This window comes from Notolepis coatsorum, assembly GCF_963971535.1.
Source record: "Notolepis coatsorum genome assembly, chromosome: 4".
In the NCBI taxonomy this organism is placed as follows: domain Eukaryota; kingdom Metazoa; phylum Chordata; class Actinopteri; order Aulopiformes; family Paralepididae; genus Notolepis; species Notolepis coatsorum.
The window spans coordinates 123,961,123-123,979,518 of NC_140168.1; the positions used below are offsets into that span (position 1 = coordinate 123,961,123).

The window sequence follows — 18,396 nt, forward strand, 5'->3', positions numbered from 1 at the left end:
AGGAAGGGTGCACTGCACTTACAACACAAGACAAAATGAGAGCAACATGGCATGCGGCACAATAATCCTTTTATTTCGACAATCTTGTTTTCATGATAATGGGAAGCCATCGCATGTCACATGTCGCATGTCATCCTCTCTCTCTCTCTCTCTCTCTCTCTCTCTCTCTCTCTCTCTCTCTCTCTCTCTCTCTCCCTCTCACATTTCCTGTTCCTTCTCTAATGTCCAGTAAGGCAGAAATGCCCCAAGAACTGTGTCAGGAGGATATCACATTTCCTTCTCGCTATTGTTCGCCTTGTGACGATAACTACGGAAAGTCTTCCTCGACAGTTTTCCCCAAGACTAAATATCAAATTTTTCTTCCCCCCCCCCCCCCCCCCCCCCCCACTACCTCCCCCTCTCCTCCTCATCAGCTCTGCCAGGATGAAGATCGAGAACAGCCTGCCCATCTCCCACCAGCTGCCAGAGGCCCCCCCCCAGACGGGCCTCCAGTTCACCGTGGCCACGGATGAGGATTTCGACGACATCATGTCGATGAGCCAGGGCATCTACGGGGGCTTGGACTACCTCCCCACCCGGTGGTGCTCCTGGATGGAGGAGAGCAACCGCACCGTCATCCTCGCCCGCAAGCAGGGCAAAGTGGTGAGTCATGTGGACAACATGCTGATATTACATCCAGGTTGTAATGGGCGACTGTATTGAAGATGTCTGCCACCCATATTTGATGTTATTACATGGCGTTTTCACATTCGCCGAAATGCTTGCTTGTGATTGGTCAATAGCCCGCATCAGAGGTCCGTTATCACACAATAATGACCGCTGTGGGACAATAATGACCGCTGTGCGCAGCTGTTCGCAATCAAGCCCACTACAACACTGTATCAGTGCTGCTCAGCATATGCACAGCTGCACTCAGTCATGCAATCAGACCAGAGACCTGCCGGCTGCCGATAATAATAATCACTTTATTTGGGCTGACAGAGCCACAGAACAACTGCGTCTTCATTTGATCTAGTCTTGTCGATGAATTAGGTATATTGTTAGTAAGTTAGCCATGTAATAAGCGGGATAATGTATAGCTATACTCGATCATTGTCGCAAAACAATTGACCTTCACTGACGTTTAAAACACCTCGGCGCTGCGCCTCTGTATTTTAAACTCCGTGTCGGTCAATTATTTTGCGACAATGACCTTGTAGCTATACATTATCCCTTACTTAATCAGCACCTCCTAATCTACCCCCACAATGCAGTTAGCCAGCATCAGTGCTAAAATTAGCAACCAAATATTGTTAAAAGAACAGGACAACATTCTGGGAAATTTGCTTAGAGAGACAAGAAGATAGATACCAGTTTCCTCTCGCGTCCAGTAGAAAGCGATCTGGCTGCATGTTAGCCTAGCTTAGCACAATGAATGGAAGCGGACATGACCGGTTAGCCTACGGGAGAGGTGTTAGTTGGACAATGCCTAGGCTAACCGGTCACAGTTGATCACTCTCTTCTATTGCAATGTTGGCTTTGACACATCTGCCTGCAAATGGTTTCAGAGACATCTGTGTGTGAAAATGGCGATTGTCCAGTCAGAATTCTTGCCCATTACAAAAGGCGTACCCCACAGGGTTCAATCCTGGGGTAATTTAATACTTTGCAGGATGAGCTTGTTAATCTTCCAAAGGTACTGTCTGTGATCATTTGCATATATCCACTGTGAATGGGTCTATTATTCAGATAGTTAAATATCTTGGCACCTGGCTTGACATTTAAATGCCATGTATAACTTTGCAAGTAAACTGTGACAGAATGTTGACTTTTTGTACAGAAACAAAACCTATTTTCCTATGCTTATACATTTTTATGTTTTGGATTATGGAGACCTAGTTTATAGACATGCTGCTGCTTCAACTCTAAAGCCTTTCTGTATATCATTCTTCCCTTAGATTTATCACCAGTGACAGTTGGGTGGTCCTCTCTGGTAGAGAGACGTGACTTGCATTGGCATCTCTTTCTATATGAAGCCATTATTGGAGATCTTAACGCCCTGCATCACTTCATTACTGGACTGGAACTCTGGACCTTATCTTACTCGCTCTGGTGATTGGCTTAGGCTTAAAGGGGAACTATTTTACTATTTCTTTCACTATTTGGGCACTTTTACACAATTCCTGTGAGTCTATGGAACACCTCTGTAATTTTTTATTTTTTTTATTCATTGTTTTGTATTTCTAATCAAGTCCTCAAAAACAGCATTTTTCTACCTCAAGATCTTAAGCCGTTTTGAGCCTGGGCTCCAACCACGGTGTGGTAACTGAGTGGAGTGTGTGTGAGTCTCAGCTGAGTCTCTCTGACATCACAAATCAGCAAATTTTTAGATGACTCAGTTCAGTGAGGGTGAATATTGTGAGAGGAGAATTGGAAGAATGCGCCAATATGAGAATTAGAGACATAGATCATATTAATATAAGTTCACATAGCTAGGAAACAATGCTAAACACTCAAAAATGCCATTTATAAGATAGTTCCCCTTTAAGGTCTCCAGAGTTTGCACTGAATTTGGAAAATCTGCTTTCAGCTTCTGTGCCCCCGACATGTGAAATGTTTTGCAAAGCACTTTAAAACTCAGTAGCTACTTTAGTATCCATTGGTCAGTTTGAATATATAATATCAACCATTTCACCTCAGTCTGTAGTTGTTTTAATTAATCTAAATTGTTTAATTGATTGACCTTTCTGTTTCTATATTGTTTTTTGTACCCCTCAACGCCATTGTAAATGAGAGTTTGCTCTCAATTTAGAGATTAAATAAAGATTGAATGAATGACATTCCGAGTTTAAAATGACCCTGAACATGGAAAATCTGTTGCTCAAATAAGCTCAAATAAGCCTCCTCTACTTTTACTGGTATAGGCAATTTTATGTCTCACTCCATTGATTTAGTAGAGTCCCTTGTCTGTTTATTTATAGCTATAGTTTATTTATAGCTAGAAGGGAATTTCACGTATCGGTTCCTCCCCGTCTCTGACTGGAGTACATCCCCCAAATCTGTATTAATCACAGAGTTGATAAGTAGCTCAAAAGTGTAGTATAGCAAAGCTAATGCTAACCGTTCCATGTAAGTGAATTGAATACGCTAAAACACTTTCTAACCAGTAGTAGGGTCCATTTGATAGATTTGGTAGTTTATAGTGAGGCGTTTAAGCTAATGCTAACCGTTTCATGTATGTGAATGTAAAATGCTGAAACTATTAGCGCCATACTGGAGCTATAGTTAAATAAAAACACAGATCTGGATGGTCTAACCTAGTTTGCTAGTTTGTAGATTAGTCAAGCTTTCTGACCAGTAGGGTCAATTTGATAGATTTGGTAGTTTATAGCAAAACGTGGTAGAATTACAAAAGATTTGGAACTTTAGACCACTTTAGATTTAAAGATTTTGAACCATACATAATAGGAAAAATACCCTGTTCTAAAGGAGTAATGTTATTGGAGGGGTTTCGTGAGCATACCGTCTCATCAGTATGTCTTCTCTCTCTGGTCCATGCGCAGATTGCTCTGGAGTCGGTGTGCGTGATCGATGATGGGGAGACAATGCTCGTGGAGGGTCTGCGCGTGGCGCCCCAGGAGCGGGGTAAGGGCGTGGCCGGGGTTCTGCTGAGGTTCTGCTCCCAGCTGGTCAAGGCCAAGTTCCCGGAGGTGAAGGTCTGCCGTCTGACCCGTGACGACCAGCTCGGGCCCAAGGACTTCCAGAAATACCGCCTGGTCACCAAACAGGTAAAGTCTCGGAAAGCGAGATTCGAAATCTGATTGATTATGAGGCGTAAGAAAAAAAACACTGAAGTCACACACTCAAATAGTTGATTCAGGACGTTTCAGTCGCAGCTTAGTGGAGAACCCTGAGGAAAGGTACCGCTTAAAGGAACATGCCAACATTATGTGAAATGCACTTACCGTGTCCTCCAGAGTCAGACAAGGCGATAGATACCAATTTCCTCTCTATGCGTTCAGTAGAAAGCTATCCGGCTGCAAGCTAACCTAGCTTAGCACAAATTAATGGAAGTGGATACGGACCACTAGCCTAGCTGTTGGCAAAAAATACCTCTCCCGGAGTTTTAATCTAGGCTAGTGGTCCGTATCTGCTTTCAGTTGGATAGATTTCTACTGAGCGCACAGAGAGGAGGAAATTGGTATCTATCTTCTTGTCTGACTCTCGAGAAGACGGTAAGCGAAAATGGTTATCCAACAAACCAACATCTCATAATGTTGCCGTGTTCCTTTAAACATTTAGGTATCCCATCTAAAGCCATTCTTCTCATGACAGTGTCCTAAAAAAAACGTTGATTTCACTTGAACTTACTCCATGTAGGAAAGAGTCGTCCACAAATTTAGATCAATGCGAGTTTGAGTCCAAGCTTTCTACGTCTTGTAGACCTTAAGTCAGACCACGGCCCGTTTCCTCCCCATCAGGGCATCCTGCTGGTGCGCTTCAGAGCCGAAGACCTCAAGCTCCGCCTCACTGAGCTCGGTCCGGACGGCGGCCTCCTCTCGTCTCCCTCCTCCTCCTCCTCTACCTCCACCACCCCTCCCCCGATGCTCCTGGACGCGGCGGCCATCCACCGGCTGTACGTGGCCACCGACCTCATGGAGGGCGTCGTCACCAACGGCACCATCGTTCAGGACTGGCAGCCTTTCAAGCCGCTGGCCAGCAACATGGACATCCTCCTGAAGAAGGACATCGACTGGATGGTGGATGACGACACCTGTCCCACCGCCTCCAGCCTTTGCACCTTCCCGATCAGGGTACCCATCGGAGAGGACTGGTAACTCTTTCCTTTTTTTCTCTCCAAAGAATCCAACAAGTTTTTATTTGAATCAATCGGCTGCACACATGGCACAAAGGACTCACAGCACAATCCACTTTATGTGATAGACAGTAGGTCATACATAGGTATTTGGTAGCTGTACATGAAAACATTTAATTCTGGTATCCCTCTATTTGCTCCATCGATTATGGACAGATAACTGGCTACAGATACAGCCCTGAAAAATCAAACCTCTACTGCTCCTCTACCACTCCTCCACCACTCCACTCCAAACTGATTTTGTGACTCCTATTGTTCTGGACCGGGCCAGATTTCACACCTCCACTGCCTCCCACAGGCTGGGCAGATTTTCATCTTAAATTTGTATTCGTCCCAAATGTCCCAGCCCCATCCGATTTCTTAGCTTTTTTCACTGTTTACTTATCATGCATTGCAACACTAATATATGGTCAGTACCCCAAGTCAGACTGCCCATATAAAAATGATCTTGGTGGTCTGAGGGCAGTAGCCCCCGACCCCCTCCCTGGGGAAGCACTTAAGTTAAGTACCCTCCATTTGTTCACATTTAGACCCAGCCACCAGCCCCCGAAAAATTTACACCTGAGTGCTAGTTCTAAAGTGGTAGAAGAGTGGCAGAAGCGCAGCAGTAGGGTACTGAATCTGAAGTGCTTCATCTGTATATGCAAGGTTTATGTGACATAGTTTGTGCTGGTTTTACAGATATGCATGAAGTCTAAAGCGGCTTTCAGCAAGAGCAGGGCAGAACATTTGTCAAGAACATTTTCCAGATTGAGTGGCTAATGCCATGATTGTGAACGCGATAACTCGAATAGTTTTCATCCGAATCTTTTCAAATTTGCGGTGCACAAAGTGCGGCTGGGTAGCGCAGCGGACTAAGCGCCTGCCTACCACTGCAGAGACACTGGTATCGAATCCAGCTGTCAGCGGTACCTCCGGCTTGGTCGGTCGTCCATACTAACACAATTGGCAGTGTTAGAGGGTGGGAAGCCGGTGGGGTGTGTATCCTGGTCGTTGTAAACAGCGACTCCTACAGGTCGGTCGGGGCACCTGCTCAGCAAGGAAGGGATCTGTGGGAAGTAGTGTGAGCCTCCCACGCGTTACGCTCCCCCAGTGAGAGTCCTCGCTGTCAGGTGAAAAGAAGCGGCTGGCTGACTCTACATGTATCGGAGGGGATCTATCAACTATCACCCTAGTATCTATCAACCCTTCCTAGACCGGCAAGTGGGGGGCAAATGCGTGCAACGACCAGGAAGGGAGGGAAGGGAATTGGCATAACGACTATATTGGGATGGGAGAAAAATACAGAAAAATGGGGAGAAAAAGTAGATAATATTTTTTTTGTGGTGCACATGTATGATCGTTAGAGGATAAACCCTATTTATTTTGGTGACCCCAAGAACTTTCCTCTAGAGCTAACACTACGGAGATCAAGAGGCTTCAACCGCCAGGGGTCATACATGTGCACAGCAAATTTGAAATGATTAGAATGAAAGCTATTTGAGTTATTTTCAAAAGTCGTGTTAAAACACATTGTTTGGAGATATAATAACATCCTGCTAGTCACTTGAGCTCAACATAATACATGTCCCATGATCAGCCCATTTACAGCCAGGTGTAGCGTTTCAACTATAGATAACGAGGTGCATGACTTTCACATATACAAAAACAAAGCTTACTTTTTTTTTTTATCATTATAGTTCATATATGTTTAAGAATAATTGCCGGAATGAAATGAAAACCTCTCACTCAACTCCATCATCTCATCCACTGCTTCCTGAACCAGGTACTATCTGAACATCGACACGTACGGTAAGGACCTGGCCCTGCTTCGCAAGCAGTGTCTCTGTCACCTGCGACGCCACACCGCCACCCTGAAGGGTCACGTGATGTGCCAGATGTTCCTGGACCCGCCCCTCTGGAAGCCCATGGTGGAGTTCTGCCGCCAGACCCTGGGGGTGGAGCTGGTGAAGGAGTACACGGAGCAGTGCGTGGTGGAGTCGGACGTGGTCTAGCGGGGAAGCTTCCGCGGTCGGACGAGAAGAGGAGGCGAAGGAAGAGGAGGACGTGGACACCGAAGAGGAGCTGAAATAAGAGAGAAGAGGTGGAAGATGAAGAAAAAAACTTCAAATATGATATAATTGGACCCAACTCAACAGCATTCTATAGTAACAAAGCAAATTCCCACTGAAGAAGATTTCTTTGAAGGGATCGGAAAATGAAACGACTAAATTGTGTTATTTCCAGAAAGCAAAATGGCTTCTGAGGCTGCATTTGCAATAGTTTTGATTGAATCTTCCAATTTGCAATAGGTTTGATTTAATCTTCCAATTTGCGATAGGTTTGATTTAACCTTCCAATTTGCAATAGGTTTGATTTAATCTTCCAATTTGCAATAGGTTTAACACACGCTAACAAACAATAAATAACCAATAGGAAACGGAAAGGTTTTAAATGGCTATTAGCATGGGAACGCTTTCTCACACGTCTTTCATTTAGACACCCGTAGCACAAACGTAAATCTTCTCTAATGATTAGCAAGCGTAACATTAATGTTGTTCTTTGAAGAAAAATGCAAGCAAGCTTAGGGTTATCTCATGTCTTTCAATCCTCTTCTTTTTGTAAATATTAAGTATATAAATATGTACACATTCTGAGTTGGATTAATACGTCTGCACAACTCTTAAGGCACTTTATGAAAACCATATGGGCGAGTTGTGTCTAAATTGGCGTGACGGGGGGGCAATTTAGACTCAAGTAGGAGTAATTCACACATCCCATCACTGTAATATTGGAAGAAACATCTTTCCTATCATCAACAAATCCCCAAAGAACAACAACGAAGTCAAAAGCCTGTCAGTGAAACTTACAGAGCATTTGCATGCTTATTCACAAAATGGCTGACAATTTTATTTTAATAGTCAAGCTTATAGTGTTTTAGTTTTTATTTTCCTTTTTAAATGTTAACTGTAATTATTTTCTTAACAGACACTCAGTTTTACCTTTATGTTGAAGCACTTGACTATGTTGCTAATTTATTGCTATTTTCACTCATACTTGAATGCTGTAGTAGCCTACATTTTTTTAGAGATAATATATTAACAGCTGAAGCTTTACAAAAAACCTTTATTATTAACGTGCAATCTAAGCTTACTATCGTAGATTGCTAGAATAAGGCAACTAAAACATTAACACAATTGCTCTAGCTAACACATTATCCAGACCAATGTGCAGACTACTAAGATGTTGAACCTATTATAGAAAGAGGGACTTGAATAAAAGTAACAACATGGTCAGTATTACAAAAGCAATTAGGCTATGCCATCATAAGTGCTTGTAATATTACCTGGTAAAAAAAAAGCTTTTTGAAGAGCAGCTGTTACCCTGTGATTGTACTGTACAAGATCATTGTTCACAATCAGAGAAGGCTCGTCATTTAGGGGTCAAAACCCAGACTTTCGTCCCCCGTTCCCTATTCAGGAATACTTCAGCTTTTGTTGGAAGTTTCATAGCCTACCTAAGAAGCTAAAATGCCTCATAGCCTCTAGCTATGACGCAAAGTACTGTAAAAACCTCAATAACACTGCACATGGAATATCTTCGTACTCCAGTGTTCCCATGATAAGAACATTACAATAGCCCTAAACAGGACATAGAAACATTATTATTGACCTCAGTTTTGATAATTAAGCTACGGACCCAAGTAAGGAAAATAAACGCTTTCATTAGGGTCAGCTGGTCTACTTTGGAGTGCCCCATCTCTCACTGCCTTCTCTCTGTGAGAAATGTTAAATAGATAAATAGCACCTGACCTTGATTAAGGAAGATGAATTGGCAGAGCAATGCTGGAAAGAAATCGATACCGGACAGGATTACTACGAGAGGAAAGGGGTGAATTCAACACGCGACAAACACAAAACATTATTCATCAGACAGATGGTACTTCACGCAATTCTTGAAAATCAAACTTTTTGGGGTGACCTTCGGAAGGCCCTACAACGGCGACTACCGGCGCGCCCCAAGCAACATATCCCACTCCTTTTTCAACCTGCTGTCTTTTCAAGTCATACTTTCAAACAAGGAGAAGGCATTATTTTTTCTACAAAGGCGTTCCTATTTTTCTAACAGAAGAATGCCGGCTTGGACTCATGCCCTTTTCTTTGCTGCGAGCGTGGAAGAGAAGCGAAGATTAGGATGAAGACGTGCGAGCAGCCTGAATCCAGCAACGAAGAGGAAGTACACAAGCAGTTACCCTGCCGCACCACAAGCCACCACCCCAGCACCCCCCCCCCCCACTTAAACCTGTCACATTCACCACTATACCCAACCCTCAACCGATTGAGCCATTAACCCAGTTAATTCACCAAGTAGGACAACTTGGATACATATGCTTCACAAGCAAGTATACCCTCTCTTGACCTTTTTTTTTTTATTATATTTTAAGCTAAATTCATGATTTGAGGTGCAAATGGTTTGCCGTCAAATGAAAACCTCTTATCTCCAAATAAATAAATAAATAATTCTGGAATTAAGAAACAAATCCTTATTTTCTGATTGATTTTATATATATATTTGAGCGCACTCATCGCATAGATGACCAATGTAACATATTAATTTAAGTAAAATAAATTTGGAGTTCAAGGTTTTCCGACGGCAGCAAAATCTTTCGACAATTCACTTCCAATTACAAACAAAGAAGGATAGGAATAAGAGTTGGTATTTAAGCGTGTTTGTGCCGTGATGTCCACGCCGGCTGCATGCTGTAAATGGTCTTGGAAAGCACGTTTCTCTCTGATGCCAGTGTGAAGATAAGATGGACATTGTGTTCTCAGGAGCGAAACCATCTGTGAGAATCTTAATCATGATGCAAAAAAAAAAGAGAACTATTTTACCTCAGTGACTTTTTCCATTTATTCTCAACAAAAGATAGGTTAAAAAGAATGTGGTGGATAGACTACTTTAACCCATTGGTCCCCGTATTGGTATCTTCACACGTGGCAAACAGAAGTGAGGAATTTTTTTGCTCCATTTCGGACATGTACAGTATATGAAGAAGTGTGTTATTAACCTAGCCATTCGTCATGGCGATTTGAGGAGTTTGCATGGGTTGCTGCAGGGGGGATGCGGGAGGGGGTTGTTTGAACGAAGGCCAAAAGCAACCCTGCAGAGTTCCTCAGGGTAACAGCTTTCCAAGACCATATGGCCAGCATGGAGACACACCACCAACATGCCAAATGGAGGTATAACAAGGGGGGAGATAAAAACAGTAAAAAAAAAGTATCACTTCCCACTTCCCACACAGTGAGCACACAGAAATACATTAAAAAAAATGTCCTCCAAAAATCTTCCCACTTCCACAATCAATTCCAATTTCGATCTATTGGCCATGATTACTAATCTTGATATATGTTTAATATGACGCCCCACTTACAAAAGGGACATATGGTCACTCAAACTGCCAATGCGCACATGGGCGCACACACACACACACACACACACACACTGCTTACCCTGGACTAATGGACCCTCATGCTTTTACCATCTCATAGACTTGACATTGTACTCTGGTTGTCGTTGTTGCTCATTTGCTTGGGTTTACAGGTTTCACTGCAAGAGAAAGTGAAAGAGGGGGTAAAAGTACAGCATCATCTGTACGTTACCGTATAATCTATGGCATCTATATATGTACGGTGCGCAGATGTGAAGGTTGCAAGGGTGGATATGATGAGGGAACAAATTTGTCTTTTATGCATGATATTTCTTCAGATGTGGCCACAGGTTGCAGCATCGGTGCCCTTTGTGTGCTTAAGGCGGACGGAAGGACACACGGTCGTGTCACCTAGTTCCGTTTATCCATCTTTTTTAAATACTTTTGGATTTTTAGATTCTCGACCTTGTGGGTTGTGACTGGAGACCAAAAAAGGATAGAAAAAAAAGTCTACTCTCTTTTGGGTGTCTTATGTTGGTTGTACGAAAAGTGTTCCCTTCTGTCTTATCGCCTCGAAGCACACAAAATGCAATGACATCAATCACTGAATGCAATGGATCCGGATGTTGCAAAAGGTTTGGGTTTTTCCTCACAGCACTGTGTATAAAAATGTGACGTGCACTTTATATACACGTGAATAGGACGACAATGTCGTTTCTCTAGTGGTGGAGCCCGGTTAGTATTAAGTTTGTTTTTAAAAGAATGGGTAACTATGTTTTTTTTTTGAGTCACTGTACTGTAGTCGTTCACTGAGTTAGCAGTCGAAGAAATAGGCCTACACACTTTGTTGGCCTCCATTCATCCTGCCCCTGCCTGGGGAGAAGTGCAGGGCGGATGAAACAGGGCTCTGTTGAAGACAAGGTTTAACGACGAGCGAGCGCCAGGGGGAAGATGAAGGGGCGGAAAGGCTCTCTCTAAAAGGCTGATTGGTTCTGTCGTGTTGTCATTTCCTGTGCTAATCACCAACTACCATTGCCATGGTTACACAACTTAAAATTTTAAGATTCGATCTCCCCCTCCAAAATGAATAATAGTTTATTTTTATTATGTGATAAAAATTATACATAGAAAATAAATTGTATTATTGACACAGCAATCGACTCTGGTAAAATAGCCCAACTAATGTTTGTTGAATTTATTTCAGATGTTGCCCAACAGATGGTGGTTGGTGAAAAGTCTTACTCTGGGAGCAAAAAGAAAATGTTTTTGCCTAACTGTATACCTATTGTTTATTTGGTCTCATACATTTTTGTTATATATTTAAAAAAAATATTTTCCTCTCATTTCTTTTCGTTCTTTTATATATATATAAAATTTTATATAACATTTTATATAAAATTTTCTTATATGCTTTTATCCAATCCTCACCTTTTCCCCTCAATACAAAGTAGCTTCAGCTACAGACACCCTTCCCTCTCGAACACACACACAGTCACTATTGATTCACCCACAGGATCTAAATTTAGCTCTGTTGTTTCCAGGGAGAGATCTGTACCTAAAAAGTCAAGGTTGTCACGACGAGCTAAGATGTCAGTTGCGTTCAGTTGACAGGAAATAACTAGGTGATGATGATGATGATGATGATGATGATGATGATGATGATGATGATGATGATGATGATGATGATGATGATGATGATGATGATGAAAGCTGACGGGGGTCCGTTAAATGTTCTACAGCGTTTCACATACCAATCGTGCAGACTACAGAGAGCTGCCAGGTAGAAAGACGTTAAAGCCTTTTTTTCTTTTAGATTAGTACCTGAATGTGCTGTTATAGGCTGTAACTGTTATGCAGCCATTGGAGTCATTTACGTTATACCTAAAAGCAAATTTTAGACAAAGATCTCTAAAACATATTTCAAGTTTAAAGACCTGAAAGATGTTCTTTTATGATACATGGCTTTGGTGTACACTTTACACACTAGACTTATCGGCTCATCTACTACAGTATATGCAACCGAAGACCCTCCGTGTACCGCGCCGCCTGCGGCCCTGGTCTTCACTGCACCATTGTGTTTAAAGGTGTGCGCTTAAGGTGGAGTCAAACATTTAGTGCAAAGTGAACCCATCCCATCAATTAGGAAAATTGCTTTTCGCTTTGCTCTCCTTGGACAGGGCACAAGACACGGTAGCGGAGTTGGGGCATCAAGGAGAACGAGAGGGGGGGGGGGGGGGGGGGGGGGGGGGTGAGAGGTCAAAGAGAGGAGGAGGAGAGAAATCGTGCGTGTGTGTGTGTGTGTGTGTGTGTGTGTGTGTGCGTGTGTGTGTGTGTGTGTGCGTGTGTGTGTGTGTGTGTGTGTGTGTGTGTGTGTGTGTGTGTGTGTGTGTGTGTGTGTGTGTGTGTGTGCGTAGGGAGCGTGCGGTATACAGTAACAGGAGCCTGTAGCCGGCTCATAGTATCACCACTTGGATAATTGGAGGTCATCTGACTTGCTCAGAGGGAAGGATAGTGGATAGTCGCAGAAAGACTACGTTACTGTTGCTAGGTGCCACCGGGACGCCAGTAGCAGCAGGGTTGTTACCGTTGCACTGGAATACACTTACTTTAAAGTAGCCCAATACTGTATAAAATTCAGGTCATGGTACATTGATCGCTGGAACGCGATAGTTGACTGTGCTGAGAGATCTGGCCGGCACCTCCCCTCTTCATCACTCTGAATATAAAGACACAAGGCCGGATTGCCACGATATGCCTAAAATCTTATACTGTAAATGTAAAGACCGGACCAATCCACGGCAAAAGAAAAAAGGAAGTGATGTGAAAAGCCATGTTGGATCATTTATACTTGAGCATACTGTAGTGTAAAAAAGGAGACTGTTAAAAAAAGGGTAAATGTCTGGCAGCAACGGTTGCCAAATACTTACTGTCAAATTACAGTAAAATCAAATACATTTACAGATTACAACCTTTATTTAATGGTTAATATTTTTGATAAAAGGTCATTTACTGTATTTTTATGGCATTTACACTTAAAGTAGAAAAACAAAAGTAATCTGTAAAATAATACAGTGAATTTCCCGTGAAAAAACATAAATGTTTTACAGTGTAGCCTAACCTTTCACCATCGCACCGCTTATTTGACCTGACTCGAGCTTTTCCACAGTGTAACATGGAGATAATCTTAGCTGGGGAAAGGGATAACGTTTTTTTATTTTTTATTTTGGGATTTGACTAAGCTGACTTCCCATAAGGATTTAAGCAAGAGCTGCACATTATCGAGGATATTACCCTTCTCATATCAGCAAATGGCATCCAAACATAGGCCCATAGCAACAATACCCCATGCCACATACACTCTATCTGTTTATGTGTACATGCCAGGAGCATCCGAGGACTAAGCATCACACGGAGACAGAAATAGAGTTGAGAGAAATATTTTCACCTACATCATTAGCTCATTATTGTGTGTGTTGTAGTACATTCAGATAAAAGGCAAAGAGAAATATTGTCTCGCTGCACTCGCATCAGTTTGCTGGCATGAAGACACCGCTAGCTGCGCAGTTGATATTTATAGAGAGCCCTTTACGCCACCCCAGAGCCAAGCTGCGTCCGTCGCACTCCTTTCCATTGATTTCTTTTCCTGGTGAGGCGGGGGCACCGTTTACATCAGGGATACATTTTGCGGTGTGACACCAGTGTTTGTTTACACCTCATTACATCTCCGTGCTGCAGTGTGAAAAGGAAGTGCTCTGCTGGCCACTCGCCTTCCTCAATGTTCGACTTCATTGACTTTTTCTTCACCCAAGCGTATATTTGACCTTTTATATACTTTTACAGAAAATGTCAAAGGTATTGTCACGCTAGTTGCTACTGCTCTTATTTCAGCAGTGTGCCCTTTGAGGCACCAAACATCTGCTCTTCCGCCCCCATGGGGATGTTAGAACAGGTTCGTTTGTCATCGTCAACGGCCCCAATTAGTGGTGGAGTTAAGAACACGAGACAGTACACACAAACATACCTGCTCTCGCTCTCTTTCACACACACTATTTGACCACATTCCCACGTGTGAATAATATGGTCAACGATGAGCCCGACTCCACCACTGGTGGCACTGCGGGGGTCAGTTAGAGTCCCGGGACCCCGTCTTCTCAGTGTGTGAAAGCAGAGACGCCCCTGGGTGACCGAGAGAGAGGGGAGGGAGAGAGAGAGAGAGAGAGAGAGAGTAAGAGACAGCATGTATGTAGGAGAGAGAGAGAGAGAGTGTGTGTGTGTGTGTGTGTGTGTGTGTGTGTGTGTGTGTGTGTGTGTGTGTGTGTGTGTGTGTGTGTATTTCTCATATGTGTGTTTATGCGCGCACACACACACACACACACGTGTTTCTGTGCGTCTATGTGCGTGAGAAGGTGTCCAGTTGCAGCAAGGGACAGAGGCGCTTTTGAGCCAAGTAGGGTGCGAGCAGCCCACTCTACCACCTGATAGTCAACTGTCCTGACGACTCTACACATGGAAAGATCGCTGGAAGAGGAGAGAGGGGTAGAGGGAGGGAGAGAGAGGGAGAGGGGTAGAGAGACGGACATGACTGGAGCCTTGTCTCGATGGATAGATGCATATGGAAAGGATGGAAAGAGAGAGAGGTGCAACAGGGAACCTGGGGTCTTGAAACGTTGGGGTCTTGAAACGGAGTAGCCAGTTGTTACATAAGGACACATACACATACTGTATAAATACACATACATACACATACTGTATAAATGCACATGCATACACATACTGTATACATACATACAAATGCAGCTTTTCAGAAGCCCACTTTTCGATACTTCTTAATGAACGATAAACATTTTCATCATACATAATTCTTTGTTAACCCTTTTTTTTATCTCTTCATTAATTTCGTTTTCCCTTTTCCTGACCTGTAAACCATCTTAGATGGCTGTGTGTTTTAGTTAAAAAATTATTCTTTTTTCTTTTTTTTTTATGTTTTTGTTTTGTTTTTGAAACACCCAAAGGGGGGGGGGGGGGGGTTGTTTGACCTCTCTGTCATCAGAAGCTGTCTTGAAGGTCGTTTGATCGCTCTTGTCATCAGAACTTGTCTTGAAGGTCGTTTGATCGCTCTTGTCATCAGGAAGGAATTTGGCAGAAAAGCACAACTTTGACATTTGTTTCCGTCACAAAATAAGTCTAAATAAATCCTTTTTGAACATTTACCGCCATTCCCCTCCCTCCCTCCCTCCCTCCCTCCCTCCCTCCCTCATCACCGCCTTAAAACAGTCTCATAATCTGTTAAACACCACAATCTGAGCTGGAGCGAGAAGCACAAGCTCAAAGCCTTTTCAACTCAACTTCCTTCTTCAACAGGAATCTCCAACTGAAGGGTTTTGTACCAAAATTAGATATCCTTGGCAAGAAAGTAAAAATCACACAGGAATATACTTTGAAGTTATTGTCTATGTAAGTCTATCTTTAGATCTTTATTTTCAAAATTGCAAATTTTTTCCTAGAGTTTTCCCTAAATGGATATCTTGCATTTTAGAACGAAACCCTTCAAATATATATATAAAAAAAAAGGAAGTGTAAAGTAAAATGTACTGGATCACAAGATACCATGTCAATGCCTCTTTGAACTGTGAACAACTGCTGTATTGTGCATATTTTTTTGTGCTTTTACCTGTCATTGCTGTCACTGTGTTGATTAACATGGAAGAGAGTGTGGGAAGAGATTCGCAACTGGGTGCATCATAGCGTTTGTGTCATGCTACGATCCCTATAACTAACCTCTTCGATAGCACAGTTTGATATGTTGAACGCTGCTGTGATCGTATATACCTTGTTAAGTGCTGTAACCTACTGAGTGTCATAGGCGACACAGCATATTATTGTAATTTTGTACAAAAGAAAAAACTGTCGGAAGAGGTTTTAGATGCTTTATATGCACTTTAAACAAGAAATCAAAAGCTGTGATATACAATACATCACAAGCAGGTCGCCGGTTGCCTCTCCTCCTCACTCCCAGATACTGGTTAAATGTCATCAAAGGAGGGAATGATTTGACTGTTACACCACCATATATGTGGGGAGAAGAAGGTGCAGATTTCTCTGTAACACCAGACATGGTCATTCAGTTGTTTCATTCAAACTTGTCAGAGCTTCCTGAACAAATGTTCTACTGCAGTGTCCCTCTTAGTTTAGTCGATAGATGCAATGTTTGTGAAACATTCACTGGAGATAAAGTATTATATTATACGCAAAAAACCCGAACATGAGATTGTTTTGGGTCCAATTTTCCATTCATACCAAAGACTTCTTAACTAGTTGTCAGGTATCACATCGCAGCATAACAAATCATACCGTCATGACATCAATAATGAATTGATACAAAAGATATCCATGCTTTAAAGACAACGTCTTGACACAGCTTAACTGAACAACCTTTTTTAAGGCCTCAAAATGTACCTACAATCTACAGATATCAGGAATTGAACGATGGCAAAACTATTGTGCCTCATGATGGGGATTTTAATTTCATCTCCATCTTTAGTAGTGGTATGAAGAGCTATTTTGATTGCCTTTAAATTGTAAAGACATACACCTCTCATTCAATGTAATCGGTCATTTGCTGTATGATTTTTAAAGGAGGCAAAACATAACTTTCTACACCAGACCTTTGGTCAAATAGTATTTGCAAATCAGTCTCTTGTGTTTCACTAGTTTGGACTTACATCAATGACGAGGCTAGACACATCTGAAGTTTGCAATACTTATTGAAACGAAATCGAGAAAGAGGGCAGAGAGAAGTGGCGGTTTGGTGTGGAGGCACTCACGGTGCGCTTACCGGACCGCTGGCCGGGGGCAGTGCGTACATCAGCCCGTAGAGGGTGGAGCAAGGTGGCTTTGATAAGAGGCGCTAGGCAGCTAGCCTGCGCTAGAGTGGCCCACAGATGTGAGAGCGCAGGGTAAGGTGGATTACGGTAGAATGCAACACATTCCGCAAGGCAGCTAGCATCTAGCTAGCATCTAGCTTTTAGCATCTAGCTAGCATGTAGCCTGCGCTGGAGTGGTCTGTAGATGTGAGAGAAAGGGGAGAGGTGTGTTAAGGGAGGCCAAAAACAGAGCCACAAGGCAGCTATAGCCTCTAGCCGGCACTAGACTGGAGAGTGTGTGTTCGGAGAAGCCAGGGCACATGCTCAGAGGAAAGCAGAAAAACTGACTTGAGTTGGCTGGGATGAGGAACCTCTGACCTTGGATGAGGAAAGGGTGGAGGGTGGGTGGGGTGTTCTAGAGAATAGAAACAGACAAGTCAGGAATTCAGCTGCCTAGTTATGCGTAGGAGGCTCGGGGAGTGGAAAGCTGCATGGGTGTGTACCTGTATTGTGTGAGAGGAGAGCAGTAGTAGGAGCCCTAGGATGCGTGTATGAGGAATTTTGATAAGTGTCATTGGTGTAATAATAATAATAATAATAACTTCATTTTATATAGCGCCTTTCAAGGGACCCAAGGTCGCTTTACATAGGGGGGGGGGGGTAACAAAGTAACAGACAGTGGACAGACACAACATATACATATAAAGTGAGAGATTAGGGGTTAAAGGCCAAGTTGAAGAGGTGGGTTTTGAGGAGTTTTTTGAATGAGTCCAGAGTTGGGGCGGTGCGGAGTTCTGCGGGGAGGGAGTTCCAGAGGGTGGGAGCTGCCACACTGAAAGCTCTGACCCCGAAGGTCCGCAGTCTGGTTCGGGGGATGGAGAGCTGACCAGTGTCCGTGGATCGTAGGGACCGTGACTGTAAGTCTGCCTCCCAAAATTATATTATAAATATCCAATTATTTTAGCCTCCTTGACGTACAGTATCAGATGGGTGGGTTTCGCCAAATAGGACAATGACAATGAGTGCCAGTGTATTTGACGGTCGATTTTTGTGTAGTTTTCCGCGATCGACAAACTTACTTGACACAATCTGAATGATCCACATGCAGTAAAAAACCCCGCCCGTCCGGTACTTAAAAAACACGCTTTTTTGCAAATACAATTTGACCGCAGGACTGATTGTTTGCGCTGCATCACTAGGGATTCCGCCACTTCCAGGGGGGTCCAACTCAATGACCAAGGTCTGAATGAGTGTGCATTGTTATCCTACTG

General features: G+C 43.0%; 1 protein-coding gene across 1 annotated transcript; it reads left to right on the plus strand.

Annotated features, from left to right (window-relative positions):
• Nucleotides 1-423: 423 nt before the first annotated feature.
• On the plus strand, nucleotides 424-6,849 carry nat16 (N-acetyltransferase 16; the record flags this gene model as incomplete). The annotated part of the gene is made up of 4 exons (XM_084312702.1): nucleotides 424-642; nucleotides 3,543-3,767; nucleotides 4,461-4,813; nucleotides 6,621-6,849. The coding sequence occupies 4 exons, from the start codon at nucleotides 424-426 to the stop codon at nucleotides 6,847-6,849; spliced, it is 1,026 nt and encodes a 341-aa protein (XP_084168828.1).
• Nucleotides 6,850-18,396: the final 11,547 nt, after the last annotated feature.